At 48.1% G+C, this 20,806-nt stretch overlaps 1 protein-coding gene across 6 annotated transcripts in view; it reads left to right on the top strand.

Moving 5' to 3' along the window:
• The window catches only part of dcaf17 (ddb1 and cul4 associated factor 17), a 112,815-nt gene that overhangs the window by 18,953 nt on the left and 73,056 nt on the right, over positions 1–20,806 (top strand). For all 6 annotated transcript variants that reach the window (XM_072475708.1, XM_072475686.1, XM_072475723.1 and 3 more), the window contains one exon: positions 19,319–19,455. In XM_072475708.1, the coding sequence (XP_072331809.1) occupies positions 19,319–19,455 (137 nt within the window). The remainder of the gene's footprint in view (positions 1–19,318; positions 19,456–20,806) is intronic.

Raw genomic sequence — 20,806 nt, 5'->3', positions numbered from 1 at the left:
TATTTTATTTTAGTAATGTTTTCCATTAACTGCCAAAACTGCTGTAGGGTAGAATCTTACCAGAATTTGGCAAAGTGTCAGGCTCAAACTGAAAACTGGCGAATGACCAGTTTTCTCTCCAAATATTGATGATCTTAAAGAAAATAAATGAGTGGGTGTGATTTACACTGGTCACTCTGGCAGGCCAGAGTCTCACAGAGCCAACAACTGGCTCCACAGAGATCTGTGTGCCCTTTTTAAAGGGCACCCAGATCAGCGCTGCAGTCTAATGGCCCCGCCACCCACCACAGAGGTATAGGGGGCTCCTCTTCTCCCCCCTGAGACAATCCACGGCAGCATTCCACCACACCCCTCCAACATTCATTGGCAACACTCACCGCCCCCCCCTCCCATCCCCCATGGGGCTCCCACTAAGGCATTTCGTCCTGGCGCAGGTTGCCAGGACACTACCTGGCCATTCCCCTCTCCCCCGGGTGCTATACCTACCTCTGCATCCCTGGAGGGATTCCCTTGACTGCCTTACACTCAGGGCAACTTAGCATGGTCAATCCACCTAACCTGCACATCTTTTGACTGTGGGAGGAAACCGGAGCACCCGGAAGAAACCCACACAGACACGGGGAGAACGTGCAGACTCCGCACAGACAGTGACCCAAGCTGGGAATTGAACCTGGGACCCTGGATCTGTGAAGCAAATGTGCTAACCACTGTGCTACCGTGCTGCCCTAACGTAAGAACTGGGAGCAGGAGAAGGCCATCTGGCCCCTCGAGCCTGCGCCGCCATTCAATGAGATCTTGGCTGATCTTTTGTGGACTCAGCTCCACTTTCCGGCCCGAACACCATAGCTCTTAATCCCTTTATTCTTCAAAAAACTACCTATCTTTATCTTAAAAACATGTCATGAAGGAGCCTCAACTGCTTCTCTGGGCAAAGAATTCCATAGATTAACAACCCTTTGGGTGAAGGAGTTCCTCCTAAACTCAATCCTAAATCTACTTCCCCTTATTTTGAGGCTATGCCCCCTAGTTCTGCTTTCACCCGCCAGTGGAAACAACCTGCCCGCATCTATCCTATCTATTCCCTTCATAATTTTATATGTTTCTATAAGATCCCCCCTCATCCTTCTAAATTCCAACGAGTACAGTTCCAGTCTACTCAACCTCTCCTCATAATCCAATCCCTTCAGCTCTGGGATTAACCTAGTGAATCTCCTCTGCACACCCTCCAGTGCCAGTACGTCCTTTCTCAGGTAAGGAGACCAAAACTGAACACAATACTCCAGGTGTGGCCTCACGAACACCTTATATAATTGCAGCATAACCTCCCTAGTCTTAAACTCCATCCCTCCAGCAATGAAGGACAGAATTCCATTTGCATTCTTAATCACCTGTTGCACCTGTAAACCAGCTTTTTGCCACTCATGCACGAGCACACCCAGGTCTCTCTGCACAGCAGTATGTTTTAATATTTTATCATTTAAATAATCCCTTTTGCTGTTATTCCTACCAAAATGGATAACCTCACATTTGTCAACATTGTAATCCATCTGCCAGACCCTAGCCCATTCACTTAACCTATCCAAATCCCTCTGCAGACATCCGGTATCCTCTGCACTTTTTGCTTTACCACTCATCTTAGTGTCGTCTGCAAACTTGGACACATTACTCCAAATCATCTATGTAAATTGTGAACAATTGTGGGCCCAACACTGATCCCCGAGGGACACCACTAGCCACTGATTGCCAACCAGAGAAACACCCATTAATCTCCACTCTTTGCTTTCTATTAATTAACCAATCCTCTATCCATGCTACTACTTTCCCCTTAATGCCATGCATCTTTATCTTATGCAGCAATCTTTTGTGCGGCACCTTGTCAAAGGCTTTCTGGAAATCCAGATATACCACATCCATTGGCTCCCCGTTATCTACCGCACTGGTAATGTCCTCAAAAAATTCCACTAAATTAGTTAGGCACGACCTGTCCTTTATGAACCCATGCTGCGTCTGCCCAATGGGACAATTTCCATCCAGATGCTTCGCTATGTCTTCCTTGATGATTGATTCCAGCATCTTCCCTACTACCGAAGTTAAGCTCACTGGTTTCTGCTTTCTGCCTACCTCCTTTTTTAAACAGTGGTGACACGTTTGCTAATTTCCAATCCGCCGGGACCACCCCAGAGTCGAGTGAATTTTGGTAAATTATCACTAGTGCATTTGCAATTTCCCTAGCCATCTCGTTTAGCACTCTGGGATGCATTCCATCAGGGCCAGGAGACTTGACTACCTTTAACCCCATCAGCTTGCCCATCACTACCTCCTTAGTGATAACAATCATCTCATGGTCCTCACCTGTCATAGCCTCATTTCTATCAGTCACTGGCATGTTATTTGTGTCTTCCATGTGAAGACCGACCCAAAAAACCTGTTCAGTTCCTCAGCCATTTCCTCATCTCCCATTATTAAATCTCCCTTCTTATCCTCCAAAGGACCAATATTTACCTTAGCCACTCTTTTTTGTTTTATATATTTGTAGAAACTTTTACTATCTGTTTTTATATTCTGAACAAGTTTACTCTCATAATCTATCTTACTCTTCTTTATAGCTTTTTGAGTAGCTTTCTGTTGCCCCCTAAAGATTTCCCAGTCCTCTAGTCTCCCACCAACCTTTGCCACTTCGTATGCTTTTTCCTTCAATTTGATACTCCCTTATTTCCTTAGATATCCACGGTCGATTTTCCCTCTTTCTACCGTCCTTCCTTTTTGTTGGTATAAACCTTTGCTGAGCACTGTGAAAAATCACTTGGAAGGTTCTCCACTGTTCCTCAACTGTTTCACTATAAAGTCTTTGCTCCCAGTCTACCTTAGCGAGCCTTCTCCCATCCTTCTTACCTTACCTTCTCTCATCCCATTTGTAATCTCCTTTGTTTAAGCACAAAACACTAGTGTTTGATTTTACCTTCTAATCCTCCATCTGTATTTTAAATTACACCATATTGTGATCGCTCCTTCCGAGAGGATCCCTAACTATGAGATCATTAATCAATCCTGTCTCATTACACAGGACCAGATATAGGACCGCTTGTTCCCTCGTAGGTTCCATTGCATGCTGTTCTAGGAAACTATCACGGATACATTCTATAAACTCCTCCTCAAGGCTGCCTTGACTGACCTGGTTAAACCAATCGACATATAGATTACACCACCTCCCTTACCATCCACTCTGTCCTTCCGAATAGTTTGATACCCTCGGATATTTAACTCCCAGTCGTGACCATCCTTTAACCATGTTTCAGTAATGGCCACTAAATCATAGCCATTCACGATGATTTGTGGCATCAACTCATTTACCTTATTCCGAATACTACTTATGTTGGCTTTTATATCTCTGTTTTGAATCTTAACACCTCGATCAGTAACCTGTCCTCAGTTATATTTCCTCTTAAATTTTCTCCTAATTTTCCTTGTCGTTGAACCCATATCTTCATGTAACAACCTGCCGCGTGCTTACCATTTATGTTTTTACTTCCCGTTTTCTTCCTTTTAGTATTACTGGGCCTATTCACTGAGCTGCCCTCAGCCACTGTACCTTGTACTCTTGCCCTTTTTGATTTTTGACTATGGCTTCTCTGCCTTACACTTTCCCCCTTACTGCCTTTTGTTTCTGTCCCTGTTTTACTACCTTCTGACTTCCTGCATTGGTTCCCACCCCCCTGCCACATTAGTTTTAACCCTCCCCAACAGCTCTAGCAAACCCCCCCCCCCAAGACATCGGTTCCAGTCCTGCCCAGGTGCAGACCGTCCGGTTTGTACTGGTCCCACCTCCCCCAGAACCATTTCCAATGCCCCAGGAATTTGAATCACTCCCTCTTGCACCATCTCTCGAGCCACGCATTCATCCTATCTATCCTGACATTCTTACTCTGATTAGCTTGTGGCACAGGTAGCAAACCTGAGATTGCTACCTTTGAGGTCCTACTTTTTAGTTTAACTCCTAACTCCCCGAATTCAGCTTGTAGGACCTCGTCCCATTTTTTACCTATATCGTTGGTGTCTATGTGCACCACGACAGCTGGCTGTTCACCCCGCCCCCCCCAGAATGTCCTGCAGCCGCTCCGAGACACCCTTGACCCTTGCACCAGGGAGGCAACGTACCATCCTGGAGTCTCGATTGCGTCCGCAGAACCGCCTGTCTATTCCCCTTATGATTGAGTCCCCTATGACTATAGCTCTGCCATTTTTCTTCCTGCCTGGCTGCGCAGCAGAGCCAGCCACGGTGCCATGAACCTGGCTGCTGCTGCCTTCCCCTGGTGAGCCATCTTCCTCAACAGTATCCAAAGCGGTATATCTGTTTTGCAGGGAGATGACCGCAGGGGACACCTGCACTGCCTTCCTACTCTTGCTCTGTCTTTTGGTCACCCATTTTCAATCTCCCTCAGTAACTTACACCTGCGGTGTGACCAACCCGCTAAACATGCTATCCACAACGTCCTCAGCATCGTGGATGCTCCAAAGTGAGTCCATCCGCAGCTCCAGAGCCATCAAGCGGTCTAACAGGAGCTGCAACTGGGCACACTTATTGCACGTGAAGGAACCAGGGACAGTGGACGTGTCTCTGAGCTCCCACATCACACACGAGGAGCATGGCACAGGTCTGGGATCTCCTGCCATGTCTTAAACCTTTGGTTAACTTATACAACTACAGTTCCAAAAAAAAAGAAAAAACAAAGAAAAAAATAAAGAAATATACCAATGAAAAGAAAAACTACTTACCAAGGATAAAAAGCACCTCCTCCCCCAAGCTTTAAATTCCCACCTACCTTCAAATTCCCAAACTCACTCTTTGATGTGTCTCACTCTGGCTGTGTCTTCTCTGGCTCACTGGGAGAACCCCTGGGAGTGAGTTACAAGTTGCTCTTTTAAATTGGCCTGAGCTGACTCACCCCCCCGGCTTTTCGATCAAAGTAGATTAAAGTGACTGACACTTAACTGCCAAACAGCTATGTGAGTGGGTGGGGCAACCCTTGTTAACCTTCACTGCACAATTCTAGATTAATTAAAATTCCCGAAATTTAAAAAGGAACAGTCTTACCGATTGAATTCAATTTAATTCAATTCCCACCTAGCTTCAAATTCCCAAACTCACTCTGGCTGTGTCTTCTCTGGCTCACTGGGAGAACTCATGACATTGCCAACAAGAGGCGGGAAAATTGGGAAATGTGATCTCCAGTGAGAATAGTGTTTCTCGATTCTCATGGGAATTTCCACCCGTGCCGCCAATCCTACGCACGCCGGGTGCGGGCTTAAAATTGCCCACATAGTTGATGTGTTATGTTCTCTGGGATAACACAGGCTGCAACTCGATGCAGCTTTGACCAAAAGACACTCCAGACTTTGAAGTAAGTTCAATGTGATTTATCGAACCATCAGCACAGTTCTCTGAATTTGACTCTCCTGCTAATCTTGCTGTAGTAACTCAGTCTAACTAACCAGTCTGGTCTAAGCCACATGGTGGGTGTGATGCTTTTTACCTGCCCCTGTCCTTCTCTCTGAGTGTCGCCTGCAGAAAGAGACAGAGCATGTGTGCCCTGTCCTTTTCTTATGGGTTGTGTAATGCCCCCTTGTGGTAATGCCACCTCTGGGTGTCTTTACTGCTCATTGGTTGTGTCCTATTCTATGTATTCATTAGCTGTATGTCTGCATACCATGATGTCTCCGGTGCTCCCTCTAGTGTTTACTTAGCCGTACTGTATTTACATTAACCCCTTGTGTATATACAGTGATACATATCACCACATCCCCCTTTTTTCATGTTACATATTTTCTGCACCTTGTTAAAGAAAATTGAGCAAAATAGGTAGATAAGTTATGACATGTACAAGTCATGATGACAGTGATGATTATACAATACCAAATAATATTTATGAGACCAAAGTTCATGAATTTATACGGTCGAGTGGCTTCCTTGTTTTGTTATAGAAGTGTTGATGTTGATGTTGTCATTTCCTTGTGAACGCTGTCTGTGTCCTGGTGTGTACATAACCAAGAAGTCATCAGGAGGTGGTCAAATGGTCAAATCACTTTGTTGTCTGATTTGGACTCTTTTCTCGATACTTGTGGTAGCGATTCTTGATGTAATCTTTCCTGTCTGACCGGGACTGGTGTCTGTGTTTGCGGTATTGATGCCGTATGTCATCTCACTTGAAAGCTGGTCTGCTTGTTTGTAGTGGAGCAAACGTGAATTCGTAAGATGCGTTATCACGCCATGGTTATCAGTCCAAAGATGTGCAGGTTAGGTGGATTTGTCATGCTAAAATGCCCTTAGTGTCCAAAATTGCCCTTAGTGTTGGGTTAGGTTACTGGGTTATGGGGACAGGGTGGAGGTGTGGGCTTGGGTAGGGTGCTCTTTCAAAGAGCCGGTGCAGACTCGATGGGCCGAATGCCCTCCTTCTGCACTGTAAATTCTATGGTATGTCTGCACACTTGCCATTGTCTTGAGCTGTGCTGTCAGTGTCCTGCATTTGCAGAGTTGTACCATGTCATACCAGTCCAGTGTTGTTAGTTTTGTCGTGCTTGTTGTTGACATTGGTGTCTTTGGTACGCTTCTTGGTGTTGTTGGTGTAGTTTTTGTAGGTTTTGTTGTTGTGCTTGTTGTGCTCAATGACCATTCCGAGTGGAGAATTCGAGTCCTTCACAAAGTTACTTGTGACACTGTCCTTTGTGGCATCTGCTGTTTCATTGAGCGTGCCTTCTCTGATACCTCAGCGCTCCCCGTCTGGAGTCATGTCCGGTTCACTTGAATCATCTTTGGCTTGTCGGTGCTCCCCGTCTGGAGACCTTTCTTGTTCACCTGAATCACCTTTGGTTTCTTGATGCTCCCCGTCTGGAGTCATTTCAGGTTCTTGTGGAGAGGTTTGAGTAGATGAGGTTTGAATTAACGTGGTGTCACTGGAGTCACTAGTAGCCTCACTTTGATTGTCGAGTGCCTCTACATACTAGCTGAGATCTGTCAGTCTCGCTGAGATGTCGCACATCTTGTGTGGGAATTGTGAAGCCTTTGTCACTTGTCGCACATACAGTGGGTAGACCTTCAGTGTCTTCTTGTCGGTTAGATGAGCTGGGTAGATTGTCAGAGTCTTCTTCTGGTGGCTCAAATAATCTGGGTAGACTGTCATAGTCTTTTTGTTGTTCACGTGACCGTGGCAGACTGTCATAGTCGTCTTGCTGTGCACTTGAGCGTGTCAGACCTGCATCGTCTGCTGCTGGTTGCTCAGGTAAGGTTGCTAGACCTTCATGGTCTTGTTCATGCAAGGATTGTGCTCTGGAGTCTTGCGTTGCTTCCATCGTGGAGTCTTGTCAACGAGCTCGCTGTGGAGGCTTGTACCACTCTCTCTGTGGAGTCTGGCATCGTTCCCTGTGTGGAGTCATGCAGTGGTCTCGCTGTCGAGTCGATCTGTGCGCTCAACAGAGTCGTGCAGTGGTCTCGCTGTGGAGTCTTTCTGTGTTCTCTGTGTGGAGACGTGCAGTGGTCTCGCTGCGGAGTCTGTCATCGCTTTCTGTGCGAAGTCGGGGACTCTTTGTTGTGCATGGACCACCCTCTGTGTGGAGTTGGGGACTCTTTGTGGTGCTTGGACCACTCCCTTGGCGTCAGGCCGCTCTCTGTGGGCTTGTACCGCTCTCTCTCTCTTGGCGTCAGGCCGCAGCAAAATCCTGTACTCATGGGTCAGGATGTCGTCTCTGCTGGGCTGAGGATCCTCAAATCCGAAGAACTCGTCCATGACTGTCGGATTTGGTACTGAGGTCACCACGTCCAATGATGAAACCATCTTCTGAGTCGTAGTCTTCAAAGACTAAATCATCTCATAGGGCGGTGCTAACTGCTTGTTGCAGGGTTCTGCGGAGGTTACTTTCAGCGACAGGTCGAAGTTCAGGCATTGTGCTGTCTTTCCAGGTGAACGAATTGTGTTATGTGGCTTTAAAACTGTTCTCCACTATTTTCGGACATTTCCCCTTTAAGTTGGCGTGGTCCGGGGCCCCTGACGTCATGATGCTTGTGACGTAGAGCGTAGGAATGGATTCTGCATGCGCAGATCGCTTTTCCTTTACTGTGCGAACTGCCGCGCATGCGCAAACGGACTTTCCTTTACTGCGCATGCACGGTTTCTCGCGCATGCGCAAAACACTGTTTTGCTTGTTCGCGTCTTCTGGGGAACTGCGCATGTGCGGCTCCTTGCGCAAGATGGCTGCCAATCACAACTGCTGTTTGTCTCTGCTGCAAGCCTACCGTTGCCTCGTGGTGAGTATAGGCTCCAGTTTTACCGATTTTTATTTTTATTTTTGTTTTGTGTTCACCTCGCAGTAGTTTTCAAACTTGTCCAGGACTGTCTGGAAGTCCTGCCCTCTGGAGTACTTGAAGGATTGAAGATTTCTGTTGCACTTTCACCCACAATGGTGAGTAGAAGATCTATCTTCTCAACATCGGCCACGCCATCTAGGTCGGATGTCACCATGTAAATCTCAAATCTCTGCTTGAATGCACGCTAGTTGGCACTGAGATTGCCGTGGTACCTGAGCTGCTGAGGAACCGGAATCTCGATCATCTTGCCTAGGTGCTGTTGCTGGTAGTCACGGATCTTGCTGAGTTGAACCATATAGATTCAACAGGCGATACTGGTACCATGATGTGTTATGTACTCTGGGATAACACAGGATGCAACTCGATGCAGCTTTGACCAAAAGATACTCCAGACTTTGAAGTAAGTTCAATGTGATTTATTGAACCATCAGCAAGCACAGCTCTTTATGAGTTCAACTCTCCTGCTAATCTTGCTATAGTAACTCAGTCTAACTAACCAGTCTGCTCTAAGCCACGTGGTGGGTGTGATGCTTCTGATCTGCCCCTGTCCTTCTCTCTGAGTGTCGCCTGTGGAAAGAGACAGAGCATGCGTGCCCTGTCTTTTTATATATGGGTTGTGTAATGCCCCCTTGTGGTAATGCCACGTCTGGGTGTCTTGACTGCTCATTGGTTGTGTCCTATTCTATATGTTCATTAGCTGTATGTCTTGTTGCTCGTTTTAGCCTTAGTTTACTTATTCTTATTCTGTCACCTTTGCTCATGAATCGCCAGGTATCTTTCTGATACCGCCACGTGGTTCAAGTCCAAGTAATGATTAATAATGCAACACACCGCTTAGTAAGAGTTAAATCAACGCTCATTTATTATATAAAGTAATTAATACTTATACAATAATCCTACTTCTAGACTACTACCTACCACTAAAAGGCTAATACTTAACTTTTGGAAATGGCCCACCAGGTCAGGGAAACGAATGGTCTTTTGAATTGGTTCTGAGCCTGCGGGATTCAAAAGCTGGTACAAGTCGATAGTCAGGAGTGACTATCTGTTAGCGATCGCTGGAGTAAAACTTACGTTTTCTTGTAGAAGGGTCTCGAAGGTTGCGGGCAGGAGGAGAAGGGTCGAGTTGAACTTGGCCCCTATTCTTATAGTCCCCAGGGGCTTCCCGCCTCTCAGGGCGGACCTTGTACCTGGTTCCAAGTGATTGGACTTGGTCCCAATCACTTGGTTCGATATGCTCCAATACTGGAGCGATTCCTTGATCGAGGGGTGGTCGTTTACCTTTCTTTATGTCAGCCCCTGCTGGCGCCGAAAGGTCTGGGTTGTCTTTGAGTTGCTAATTTGTAGCAATTGTTCCCGGGGATGGCTGCTTAATATGCAGATGGCTGGCTTGTTGTGATGTTGATGGCTGCAGGTATCGTTCTGGACTGACTTCCCCAGAGGCGAATACACTGTTTTACCTGCAGCTGTCCGTTTGAGTCCTGTTGGCTGATTTTCCCATCAGCCTCTTTCATTCGCCATTTTAGATCGGGTTTTGACCATTCTAATCGGGAGTCAGCCATTTTACTTGGCTACAGTTTGCATGTCATGATATCTCCGGTGCTCCCTCTAGTGTTTACTTAGTCGTAGTGTATTTACATTAACCCCTTGTGTATATACAGTGATGCATATCACCACAATAGTCTCTTGATCTTTTTTTTAAGAATATTTTTATTCGCCATGTTTTCATAATTTTCACCATACAAAAAAGAAACAGAAACAAAGCAATCCTAACAATATAGAACAGAAAAGAAAGCAGCGCGGGCCGGTCCAACACCCCAAAATTGGCCTCTAGGGGTTCGGGCTCCATATCCATGTGCAACACCCCAAGATTGTGCTAAGTACCTCCCACCAAAACTTTTCCAGCTTTGGGCAGGATCAAAACATATGAACGTGGTTTGCGGGGCCCCACCCACATCGCTCACAAACATCCTTCAACCCCTCAAACAGCCGGCTCATCTTTGATTTTGTAAGGCACACCCTCTACTCGACTTTCAACTGTATCAGGTCCAGCCTCGCACACGAGGTTGAGGCATTTACCCTCCGTAGCATCTCACACCACAGTCCCTCTTCAATTGCCCCCCCCCCCAGCTCCTCCTCCCACTTCCCCTCCATAGTCACCTTGTCCTCTTCCAAGATCCTCCCATAGATCGCAGAAGCAACCCCCTCTCTAACCTTCCCACAACGAGGAGGCTGGCGTTATTGGAAAGGTCAGGAAAACCTTCCTCGCAAAATCTCAAAATTGCAAGTACCTAAACCCTTCCCCCTGCAACCAACCCATATGTTTTGTTATGCTTCCTTTGTAACATAAGCGGCTTCCTTGTGTTGCATTTGTCAAGGAAGGTCGAGACGTGTAAATAACTTCAACTCATTTATTTACATTATGTACACTTTTATAACTTGAGTTCGACACTACTGCTAATCCTATTGTAGCTACCTAAACTGACTGACCAGCTGCTGTCTTCCACGTGGTGGGTGTGATAATGAATCAACCCTGTGCCTCTCCTCACTGACTGTCTCCACTGGCCCAAAAGGCTGATCATGTGTGTGGTGTCCTTTATGTATGGGTTGGTGTAATGCCCCCCTGTGGTCGTGTCACCTCCTTGTGTATCGTGAATGTCCATTGGTCGCCTCCTATCTAACTTATCTATTGGTTGAGTGTGTTGTTTCTGGTGCTCCCTCTAGTGTCTGTCTAGCTTACATGTATTTACAGTGATGCACATCACCACACCATACTTCTCCCCCAACTCCTCTAAGCTCGCGAATTGTCGCCTAATAAACAAATCTTTCATTTCCTTGATTCCCCTTTCGTCCCATCTCCGAAATCTCGCATCCATCCGCTCCGGCTCAAACCCATGATTCCCTCTAATCGGCATCCCCCCGATCCGGCCTACAGAAGTGCTGACTAAACTGCCTCCAGATCTTCAAAGTGGCTACCACCACTGGACTCACCGTATACTTTCCTGGAGCCAACGGGAGTGGCGCCGTTGCCAGCGCCCGCAACCACGACCCCCTACACAACCCCTCCTCCATCTTGACCCATCGGGCCTCCCCCTCCTTGGTCCAGCCCCAAACTTCTCCACGTTTGCCACCCAATAATAGCACAGTAAATTTGGGAGGCCTAGCCCCCCTTGCCTGACTTCCTCTCTGCAAGACCACCCTCCTAATCCTGGCCACCTCTTCCCCCCCCCCCACCTCAAAAATAAACGAGGAGATCAATTTGTCGATCCCTTGAAGAAGGATTCATGTAAAAGGACCGGCAGACACTGGAATGGGAACAAAAATCGGTTAACGCATTCATTTTAATTGCCTGCACCCAGCCTGCCAACGACAGAGGGAGGATATCCCACCTTGCCAAATCGATCTTCACCTTCCCAACCAAACTAGTCAAATTATACCTTCAGAGCGCACACTACCTGCACCCCAAGTATCTAAAGTGGGTTGCCACTAAACAAAATGACAGTCTCCCCGCCTCCACCGCTACTCCCAGCTTGGAAACCACAAAATACTTGCTCTTTCCGAGGTTCAATTTATACCCCGAGAACATCCCAAATCTTTGAAGCAGCTCCATCATGCTCCCCACTGGCGTGCTCGGTTCCGAAATGTATAATAACAGATCATCAGCATGCAAGGATACCCTATGCTCCACCCCCCCCCCCCCCCACTCACTACCCCGTTCCACAACCCTGAGCCCCTTAGCGCGATGGTCAAAGGCTCTATAGCCAGCAACAGAGGGGACAAAGGACACCCGTACCCCGGCGCAGAGCAAAGTACCCGTATTCATACCAGTGCAAACACTCACCATCGGCTTCACCTGTACCCGCGCCGCAAACCTCGGCCCAATTCCAAATCTTTCCAATACCGCCATCAAATAACCTCATTCTACCCAATCAAACGCCTTCTCTGCGTCCAGTGCCACCACCACCTCCGTCTTCTTTCCCTCCGCCGGAGGCAGGATCACATTTAGCAACCTCCTCGCGTTCGAAAACAGCTGCCTTCCCTCACGAACCCTGTCTGACCCTCTTCTATCACCTTGGAAGAGACTCCCCTCCATCTTGCCACCACCACCGTTGCCAATATCTTGGCAGCTACTTTCAACAGGGATATGGGCCGATACAACCCACACTCCATTGGGTCCTTATCCTTCTTTAGCAGCAGGGAAATTGAAGCCTGCCCCATCGTCTGTGGCAAGAGACCCCTGCCTATCGCATCCTCGAGTGTTCCCACCATCAGCGCCGCCGACCTATCCTTAAGTTTCTTATATTATTTCACTGGGAACCCATCCAGTCCCTCCGCCTTCCCTGCCTGCATTCTCCCAATCGTCTCCTTCACCTCCTGCTCCCCTACCGGCCCCTGCAAGACTGCCCTGTCCTCTTCACCCAACCTCGGGAACTCCAAACCGTCCAGGAACTCCCTCATCTCTCGCTCCTCTCCTGGTGGCTCCGACCTGCATAATTTCTTATAGAACTCTGCAAATACTTTATTGAGCTGCTCCGGGGCAACTACCAGCTTCCCCATCTTATCCTGCACCTGAACTATATCCTTTGCCGCCGCCTCCCTCCAGAGCTGACTGGCCTCCTCCCCATGTTCATAGACTGCCCCCCTCGCCCTTCTCAACTGCCGCACTGCTTTCCCTGTGGACAACTGGTCGAACTTCACCTGAGGCTCCTTCCTCTTGGCCAAGAGGTCCGGGTCTCCCGCGTCCTTCCTATCCAGCTCCAGCATCCCGCCTATCAATTTTTGGTGCGCTTCTCTCTCCTTCTTGTCCACCTTAGCTTTGAACAAAATCACCTCCCCCCTCACTACTGCCTTCAGAGCCTCCCAAACCACCAACTGCGAAACAACCCATGCAATTGAACCCTACATATTATTTTTTTTAAAAATTTAGAGCACCCAATTATTTATTTTTTTCCAATTAAGGGGCAATTTGGTGTGGCCAATCCACCTAACCTGCACATCTTTGGGTTGTCGGGGTGAAACCCACGCAGACATGGGGAGAATGTGCAAACTCCACACGGTCGGTGACCCAGGGCCGGGATTCAAAACCGGATCCTCAGCGCTGCAGTCCCAGTGCTAACCACTGCGCCACATGTCGCCCAACCCTACATATTCTTTGATCACATTCCCGATATTATTACAAAAGCTCCAATCTCCTGACAATCCCGCGTCCATTTTCCACCCCGGCCTCTGAGCCATCCCCTTCTCCAGAACAACATCCACCCAATGCGGGAATGGTCTGAAATCAATATTGCTGAATACTTCGACCTTCTAACCGCGGCCAACAACACCTTCCCCAACATAAAAGTCTCTTCTAGAGTATTGTACCGGGGAGAAAAACGAATACTCTCGTTCCCGTGGATGCAGGAATCTCCACGGATCCACTCCTTCCATCTCTCTCTTCAGCCCAGACAGCGCCTTCGCTCCCCTCACCCCGACTGGGCCAGCGAGCGTGGCTGAGACCTATCCACTCTTGGCTCCTGCACCATATTCCAGTCCCCCCACTATTGCCTTGTGGGTATCCAAATCCAGGATGGCACCCAGCACCCTCTTCACAAACCCCACATCATCCCAGTTGGGGCCATATATGCTTGCCAGTGCCACCAACCTCCCCTCTAATGCCCCCGTCACAATCACGTACCTGTCCCCCTGGTCAGCCACCACATTCTCCATTTAAAACCTCACCCTCTTGCCCACCGATACTCCCTCGATCCCTACTATCGAACCCCGAGTGAAAAACCTGACTCACCCAACCCTTCCTAAGCTTCACCTGATCTTTCACTCTCAGGTGAGTTACCTGCAGCATCACCATCATCATATCGGCCTTTAAACTCTTTAATTGTGCAAACACCTTCGACCTCTTCGCCAGCCCCGCTAACCCCCTCACACTCCACAGTACCATTCTGACCAGGGTCTCTTTCTCTTCCCTCCCCCCCCCCCACTCCCTACTTGCCATCATCATAACCCTGGGCCCTACCCATCGGGCCTGACCCAACCCATCCCTTTGTTGCCGTTGAACCCCTCAATCCCAGAATCCCCCTTTCCACAACCTCTTGAAACCACCTCTCCCAGTATCGATCCCAACTGCCATCTTTCACACCTACCAGGCCCATCGAAACCTGTTCGACTAGGTTCCAACGACCCTAGCCTGCTCCACACCTCACTCCTGTTCACTAGCTAACCTTCGCGTACTAGTGTGGTGGCCCCTGCCCAGGTCCCCTCCGCCCAATCCTCTCCCGCATGACCCAATCCCTGAAAACAAAGACATTCAAACAGAACCAGTGCGCGGAAACCAGGTCCCAGAAAAGCATAACCTCAAAGCCCAATATTCTCCTACCCACTGTAACCCATAGCAAAGGTACACTACCATTCCCCAACAACCAACCCCCCAACTGTTCCTATCACAAATGCAAAACAAATAATTCATCCTGAAACAGGCGATAAGGCTGCACACAATGTTTAACCCCCCGTCCCTTCGGTTTAAAGCCAAACCCAGTCCCATCTCCCATTTTAACCCCAGTCCTTCGGCCTTCACAAATGCCTCTGCTGCCTCCACCATCTCAAAGTAGAAGTCGCTCGAGTTGTAGGTCACCCTCCGCTTCGCTAGGTAGCCCACATCGAACCTCACACCATTCACCCGACCGAAGGCCACCCGGCTTCTCGCCAGCTCCATAGTTTAAGTCCTGGTATATACGATTTGATATTTGATTTAACTTGATTTGTTGTCACACGTAACGAATTTCAGCGAAAAGTATTTTTCTGCGGCCAAGGGAACGTACACAGTACGTATGTAGTAGACAAAAAAAGAATAACCAACAGAGTACATTGACAACTGGTACATCGACAATCAGTGATTGGTTACAGAAATGAAAGAGAAAATGCTGGAAAATCCCAGTAGGTCTGGCAGCATCTGTAGGGAGCAAAGCTTTGACAAAGTGTCATTGGACTCGAAACGTTAGCTGTTTTCTCTCCCTACAGATGCTGCCAGACCTACTGAGATTTTCCAGCATTTTCTCTTTCGTTTCAGATTCCAGCATCCGCAGTAATTTGCTTTTATCCAGTGATTGGTTACAGTGTGGAACAAGGGGCCAAACAAAGCAAATACATGAGCAAGAGCAGCGTAGGGCGTCATGAATAGTGTTCTTACAGGGAACATATCAGTCCGAGGGAGAGTCGTTGAGGAGTCTAGTAGCTTTGGGGAAGAAGCTGTTCCTATGTCTGGATGTGCGGGTCTTCAGACTTCTGTACCTTCTGCCTGATGAAAGGATCTGGAAGAAAGCAAAGCCTGGTTGGGAGGATCCTCTGATAATGCTGTCTGCCTTCCTGAGGCAGCGGGAGGTGTGTACAGAATCAATGTGAGGGTAGCAAGCTTGTGTGATGCGTTGGGCTGAGTTCACCACATTTTGCAGTTTCTTGTGATCTTGGGCCAAGCAGTTGCCATACCAGGCTGTGATGCAGCCGCATAAGATGCTCTCTATGGCACATCTGTAGACGTTTGTGCTAGTGCAGACATGCCAAATTTCTTTAGCTTCCGTAGGAAGTAGAGACTTTGGGCTATCTTGACTGTTGCTTCAACGTGAGTGGACCAGGACAGACTGTTGGTGACTGCCAGGAAATTAAAGCTATCGACCATCTCCACTTCGGAGCCATTGATGCAGACTGTGGGGCGGGATTCTCCGACCCCCCGCCGGGTCGGAGAATCGCCGGGGGCGGCGTGAATCCCGCCCCTGCCGGCTGCCGAATTCTCTGGCCCCGGGTATTTGGCGGGAGCGGGAATCGCGCCGGTCGGTGGCCGCTGGCAGCAGCCCCCCCCCCCCGTGATTCTCCGGCCCGCGATGGGCCGAGTGGCCGCCCGTTTTCGGCCAGTCCCGCCGCCGTAAATTAGAGTAGGTATTTACCGGTGGGACCTGGCGGCGCATGCGGCCTCGGGGGGTCGCGGGGGGATCTGGCCCCGGGCGGTGCCCCCACGGTGGCCTGGCCCGCGATCAGGGCCTACCGATCCGCGGGTGGGACTGTGACGGTGACGTGGGGGCACTCTATTCCTCCATGTCGGCTGCTGTGGTCCACCGCGATGGCCGACGCGGAGAAGATCCCCCCCCCCCCCCGCGCATGAGCTGGGATGACGTCAGCACACGCTGGCGCTCCTGCGCGTGGCGCCAAGCCCCTTCCCCGCTAGCCGGCGCAGCGCAAACCACTCCGGGGCCGGCTTAGCCCCTGAAGGTGCGTAGGATTCCGCACCTTTGGGGCGGCCCGTTGCCGGAGTGGTTCACGCCACTCTGCGGCGCCGGGATTCCCCGCCCCGCCGGGTAGGGGAGAATACCGCCCAGAAGGTGTGTTGTGCGACACTGCCAGAAGTCGATGATCAGTTGCTTGGTCTTTCCGACATTTAGAGAGAGTTTTTTTCGGTACACCATGCAATCAAGTGATCTATCTCCCTTCTGTAGTCTGATTCGTCCTTGTTTGAGATACGACCCACCACAGTCGTATCATCCGCAAACTTAGAGATTGAGTTGGAATTAAATCTTGCCTCACAGTCGTGTGTTTATAGGGAGTACAGTAGAGGACTGAGCACACATCCTTGCGGGATCCCGGTGTTGAGGACTATTGTGGAGGAGATGCTGTTGCCTATCCTGACAGATTGCAGTCTGTTGGTGTGGAAGTCAAGGATCCAGCTCTACAGTGACGGGTCAAGTCCAAGATTGCAGAGTTTGGTTCTAAATATCGTCGGGATAATGGTGATGAAGGCGGAGCTGTAGTCTACAAACAGCAGTCTCACGTAGGCATCCTTGTTGTCGAGGTGTTCGATTGTTGATTGTAGAGCCAGAGAGATAGCATTTGCTGTGGACCGGTTGCGATGATAGGTGAACTGCAATGGATCAAGATCGTCTGGGAGGCTGGCATTGATCAGTCTCATGACAAGCCACTCGAAGCATTTTATGATAACAGACATCTGGGTCACCGGTCGGTAGTAGTTGAGACAGGCTACCTTGTTCTTCTTTGGTACTGGTATTATGGTAGTCTTCTTGTAGGATGTGGGGACCTTGGAGCGGAGGAGTGCGGGCTACTCTGAATACCAGCTCCTTTCCACTTCACCTCACACCTTTGTTACGCCAACTCAGGATCTTCTCCTTAACAAGCAATTTGTGGAAACAAATTATGACCGCCCATGGTGGCTTATTTGCTGTCTGCTTGGGCCTGAGCGACCGATGAACCCTGTCCAGCTCTTACCAGGATAGTCTTCCCCCTCCCCCAATAACTCTGCCAACACGTTTGCGAAGTACTTAGTCAGCCTCGGGTCCTCTACCCCCTCCGGCAAGCCCACTATTCTTAAATTATGCCACCTCAACCTATTCTCCAGGTCCTCCACCTTGCTTCTGAGTCCCTTGTTAGCCTCCACCACCCTGCACAGCTCTTCATCCATCGAGGTGAACTGGTCACTGTGCTGCGACAGAGCTTCCTCCACCGGCTTCAACTTCTCTGCTTGATCCCTCACCTCTGCCGACGTCTTCAGCACTGCCGCCTTCACCGGGACCATCGCCCTCTCCACCAACTCTTTCATCGCAGCCATCATCTCTTTGCGCATCATCTCCATGTGTTTGCCGAGCTGCCTCTCAAACTCTTCAGCCATCACCTCGGTCAGAGTTTCCACTGTGAGGGGTGCGGTCCCACCCTGAGCTCCAGACTCCGCCATCTTTCCTGCTGCCGGGCTGACCCGTTCACTCGATGGCGAGCCTTCGCTTGCCCCTTCTTCCTAGCAACTTTTTTCTGGACCTGAGACATTCGCCACCTTCCTTATGTCTTCCTGCACCAGCTTAACCAAAAACTGCCCCTGGAACCGGGCATTAATCTCCAAAAGCCAGAGCCTCGAGCAGGAGCTACCCAATATGCAACTTGCACCGACATGCCACCACCGGAAATCTATAGTCTTTTGATCTTACAGTATAATTTCTCACTGACTTTAATTTTAAATGTTTGCATCCAGATATTTGAATTTGACTTTTTTCATGTCTTCTCAAAAAATGCAGCAGCACATGCCAGCCTACAGCAGATATTTGACAACGGTCTTTGGCTGACAAATGGCACATAATATTTGTGCCACACCAGTGTCATGTAATGACCATTTCAAACAAGAGAAAGCCCAAAGCCTTTCCCCTTTATCTCCGGGATCATCATTGGCAACTACCCAACTGTCAATATCTTTGAGAGGTGAAGGGTGACACCATTGGTGATGAACGATATGAACATTATTATCTTGAATTGGTTGTTGCACTTTTTTGCTGTTAGTAGTGATATTGAGGTTGTCTCCATGCCCAGCTCCATTCCGCCTCCTCAAAAACATGCCTCGGTTGTGTTCTTTTTTTACAATAAATTTAGAGTACCCAATTATTTTCTTTTCCAAGTAAGGGGCAAATTATCGTGGCCAATCCACCTAACCTGCACATCTTTGGGTTGTGGGGGTGAAACTCACGCAGACACGGGGAGAATGTGCAAACCCCACACAGACAGTGACTGGGGGCTGGGATCAAACCCAGGTCCTCAGTACCATAGGCAGCAGTGCTAGCCACTGTGCCGCCCCTCGTTCTAATGTTATTTGTCCTGTCTTTGCCCATGAAGATGAGCATGAGGCACAAGATGGTGTAGCTACAAGAGATTAAGTGGTGCAAACATTCCAGGAAGATGGAGCAACATTTGAAAGCAGTACTGCCTATTGATTCGTTTTTCTTCTTGCCTCATATCTCCAAAATGGCCTCACTTCCACCGCCCCCATCGACCAGTAACGTCACCTAGTTACCACTTCATGATTTGATGTGTATTATAAGAGTATGCTTTCTGTTTGGATTCTTGGTTTTGTTTGCATAAACTACAGGTTCTGACCACTAGTTTTGAAAGCATTTTCATAATTTTAAACATTGTTTTACACACAAGGGAGAAATGTTATCCAAACCATCAGACCATATGCCATCACTCATAGCCCTGACTGCAAACAACTGGCTCGTTCGTATGTCTACTAAGACTGCAGAAATTCTAGAAAAAATCTACCTTTCATCTCAGTGGAAATTCAGGTATTCAAACTAACATTCCTTATTAAAAAAAAATTTATGAGTGCAAGATTATTCCTAAGTGGTGAAAATACATAGCGGTTTGTTTTGTTATTCATTCCAAAATTTGCTGTTGTAGAATAGCTTATTCATTTTTCTTCCACTTACCTTTCCAGGCTAAGTTGTTATGTTCCATAGGTACTTGTGGAATCCTCATTCATTTGACCAATTCACGTACATACAGTCCAAATTTAACATAGACACATCCAATTCAGAAGGAGGCCATTCACGTGTCATGTCTGTGCAGGCCGTTTGGAAGAGCTATCCAATTAGTCTGACTCTCCTATTCGATTCTTGTGGTTCGGCAATTTACCTCTTGACGGATTCAGTTCCCTTTTGAAAGTTATTACACAATTTGCTTCCTCCACCCTTTTCAGGCATGCATTCAAGAACATCATAACATTGCTTTAAAAAAAATCCTCGTATCCCATATTGTTTTGCCGATAACCTTAAATTTGTGTCCTCTGGTTACGAACATTCCTGCCAGTGGAATCAGTTCCTCTCTAACTTACTGTATCAAAATCCCTCTATTAAATCTCTCCTTAACCTTTTTTGCTTCAAGGAGAACAAACCCGGCTTCTTTAATCTATCCACATAATTGAAGTCTTCCATCCATTCTGGTGAATCTCCTCTGAAAACTCTACAAGGCCTTGACATCCTTCCTAAAGTGTGGTGCCCAGAATTAGCCACAATGCTCTAGCTGAAACCTGGTGAGAAAGGCGTGGGATGTATTGGTCAAAGATATATAATAAAATTGGAATAAGAAATCAAAAAAGATATAAATAATAATAATCTTTAGTAATCTTTATTATTGTCACAAGTAGGCTTACATTAACACTGCAATGAAGTACTGTGAAAATCCCCCAGTCGCCACACTCTGGCGCCTGTTCGGGTACAGAGAGGGAGAATTCAGAATGTGCAAATCACCTAACAAGCATCTTTTGGGACTTGTGGGAGGAAACCGGAGCATCTGGAGGAAACCTATGCAGACACGAGGAGAATGTGCAGACTCCGCACAGACAGTGGCCCAAGCTGGGAATCGAACCTGGGACCCTGGCACTGTGAAGCAACAGTGCTAACCACTGTCCTACCGTGCCACCCACTTAAATATATATTTAAGATAAAAACAGGAACATGAATTATAAACTAATCAAACTGAGAGAGGGTAAAAACCTTGATCTGCTTCACTTGCATCCATGTAAATCAAGACGTTTGAGAAGAGATAGAGACATTTGCCATGATCAAACGGTCCTATTGACTGTGGGTTCAAATCCTGTATTGGTGGCTCAATCTCACGAGAGACCAAAAATGGGAT

The sequence above is a fragment of the Scyliorhinus torazame genome, chromosome 2 (genome assembly GCF_047496885.1).
Source record: "Scyliorhinus torazame isolate Kashiwa2021f chromosome 2, sScyTor2.1, whole genome shotgun sequence".
Taxonomy (NCBI): domain Eukaryota; kingdom Metazoa; phylum Chordata; class Chondrichthyes; order Carcharhiniformes; family Scyliorhinidae; genus Scyliorhinus; species Scyliorhinus torazame.
Note: the sequence above shows the minus strand (reverse complement) of the source record. Positions and strands in the feature narration are given on the sequence as shown.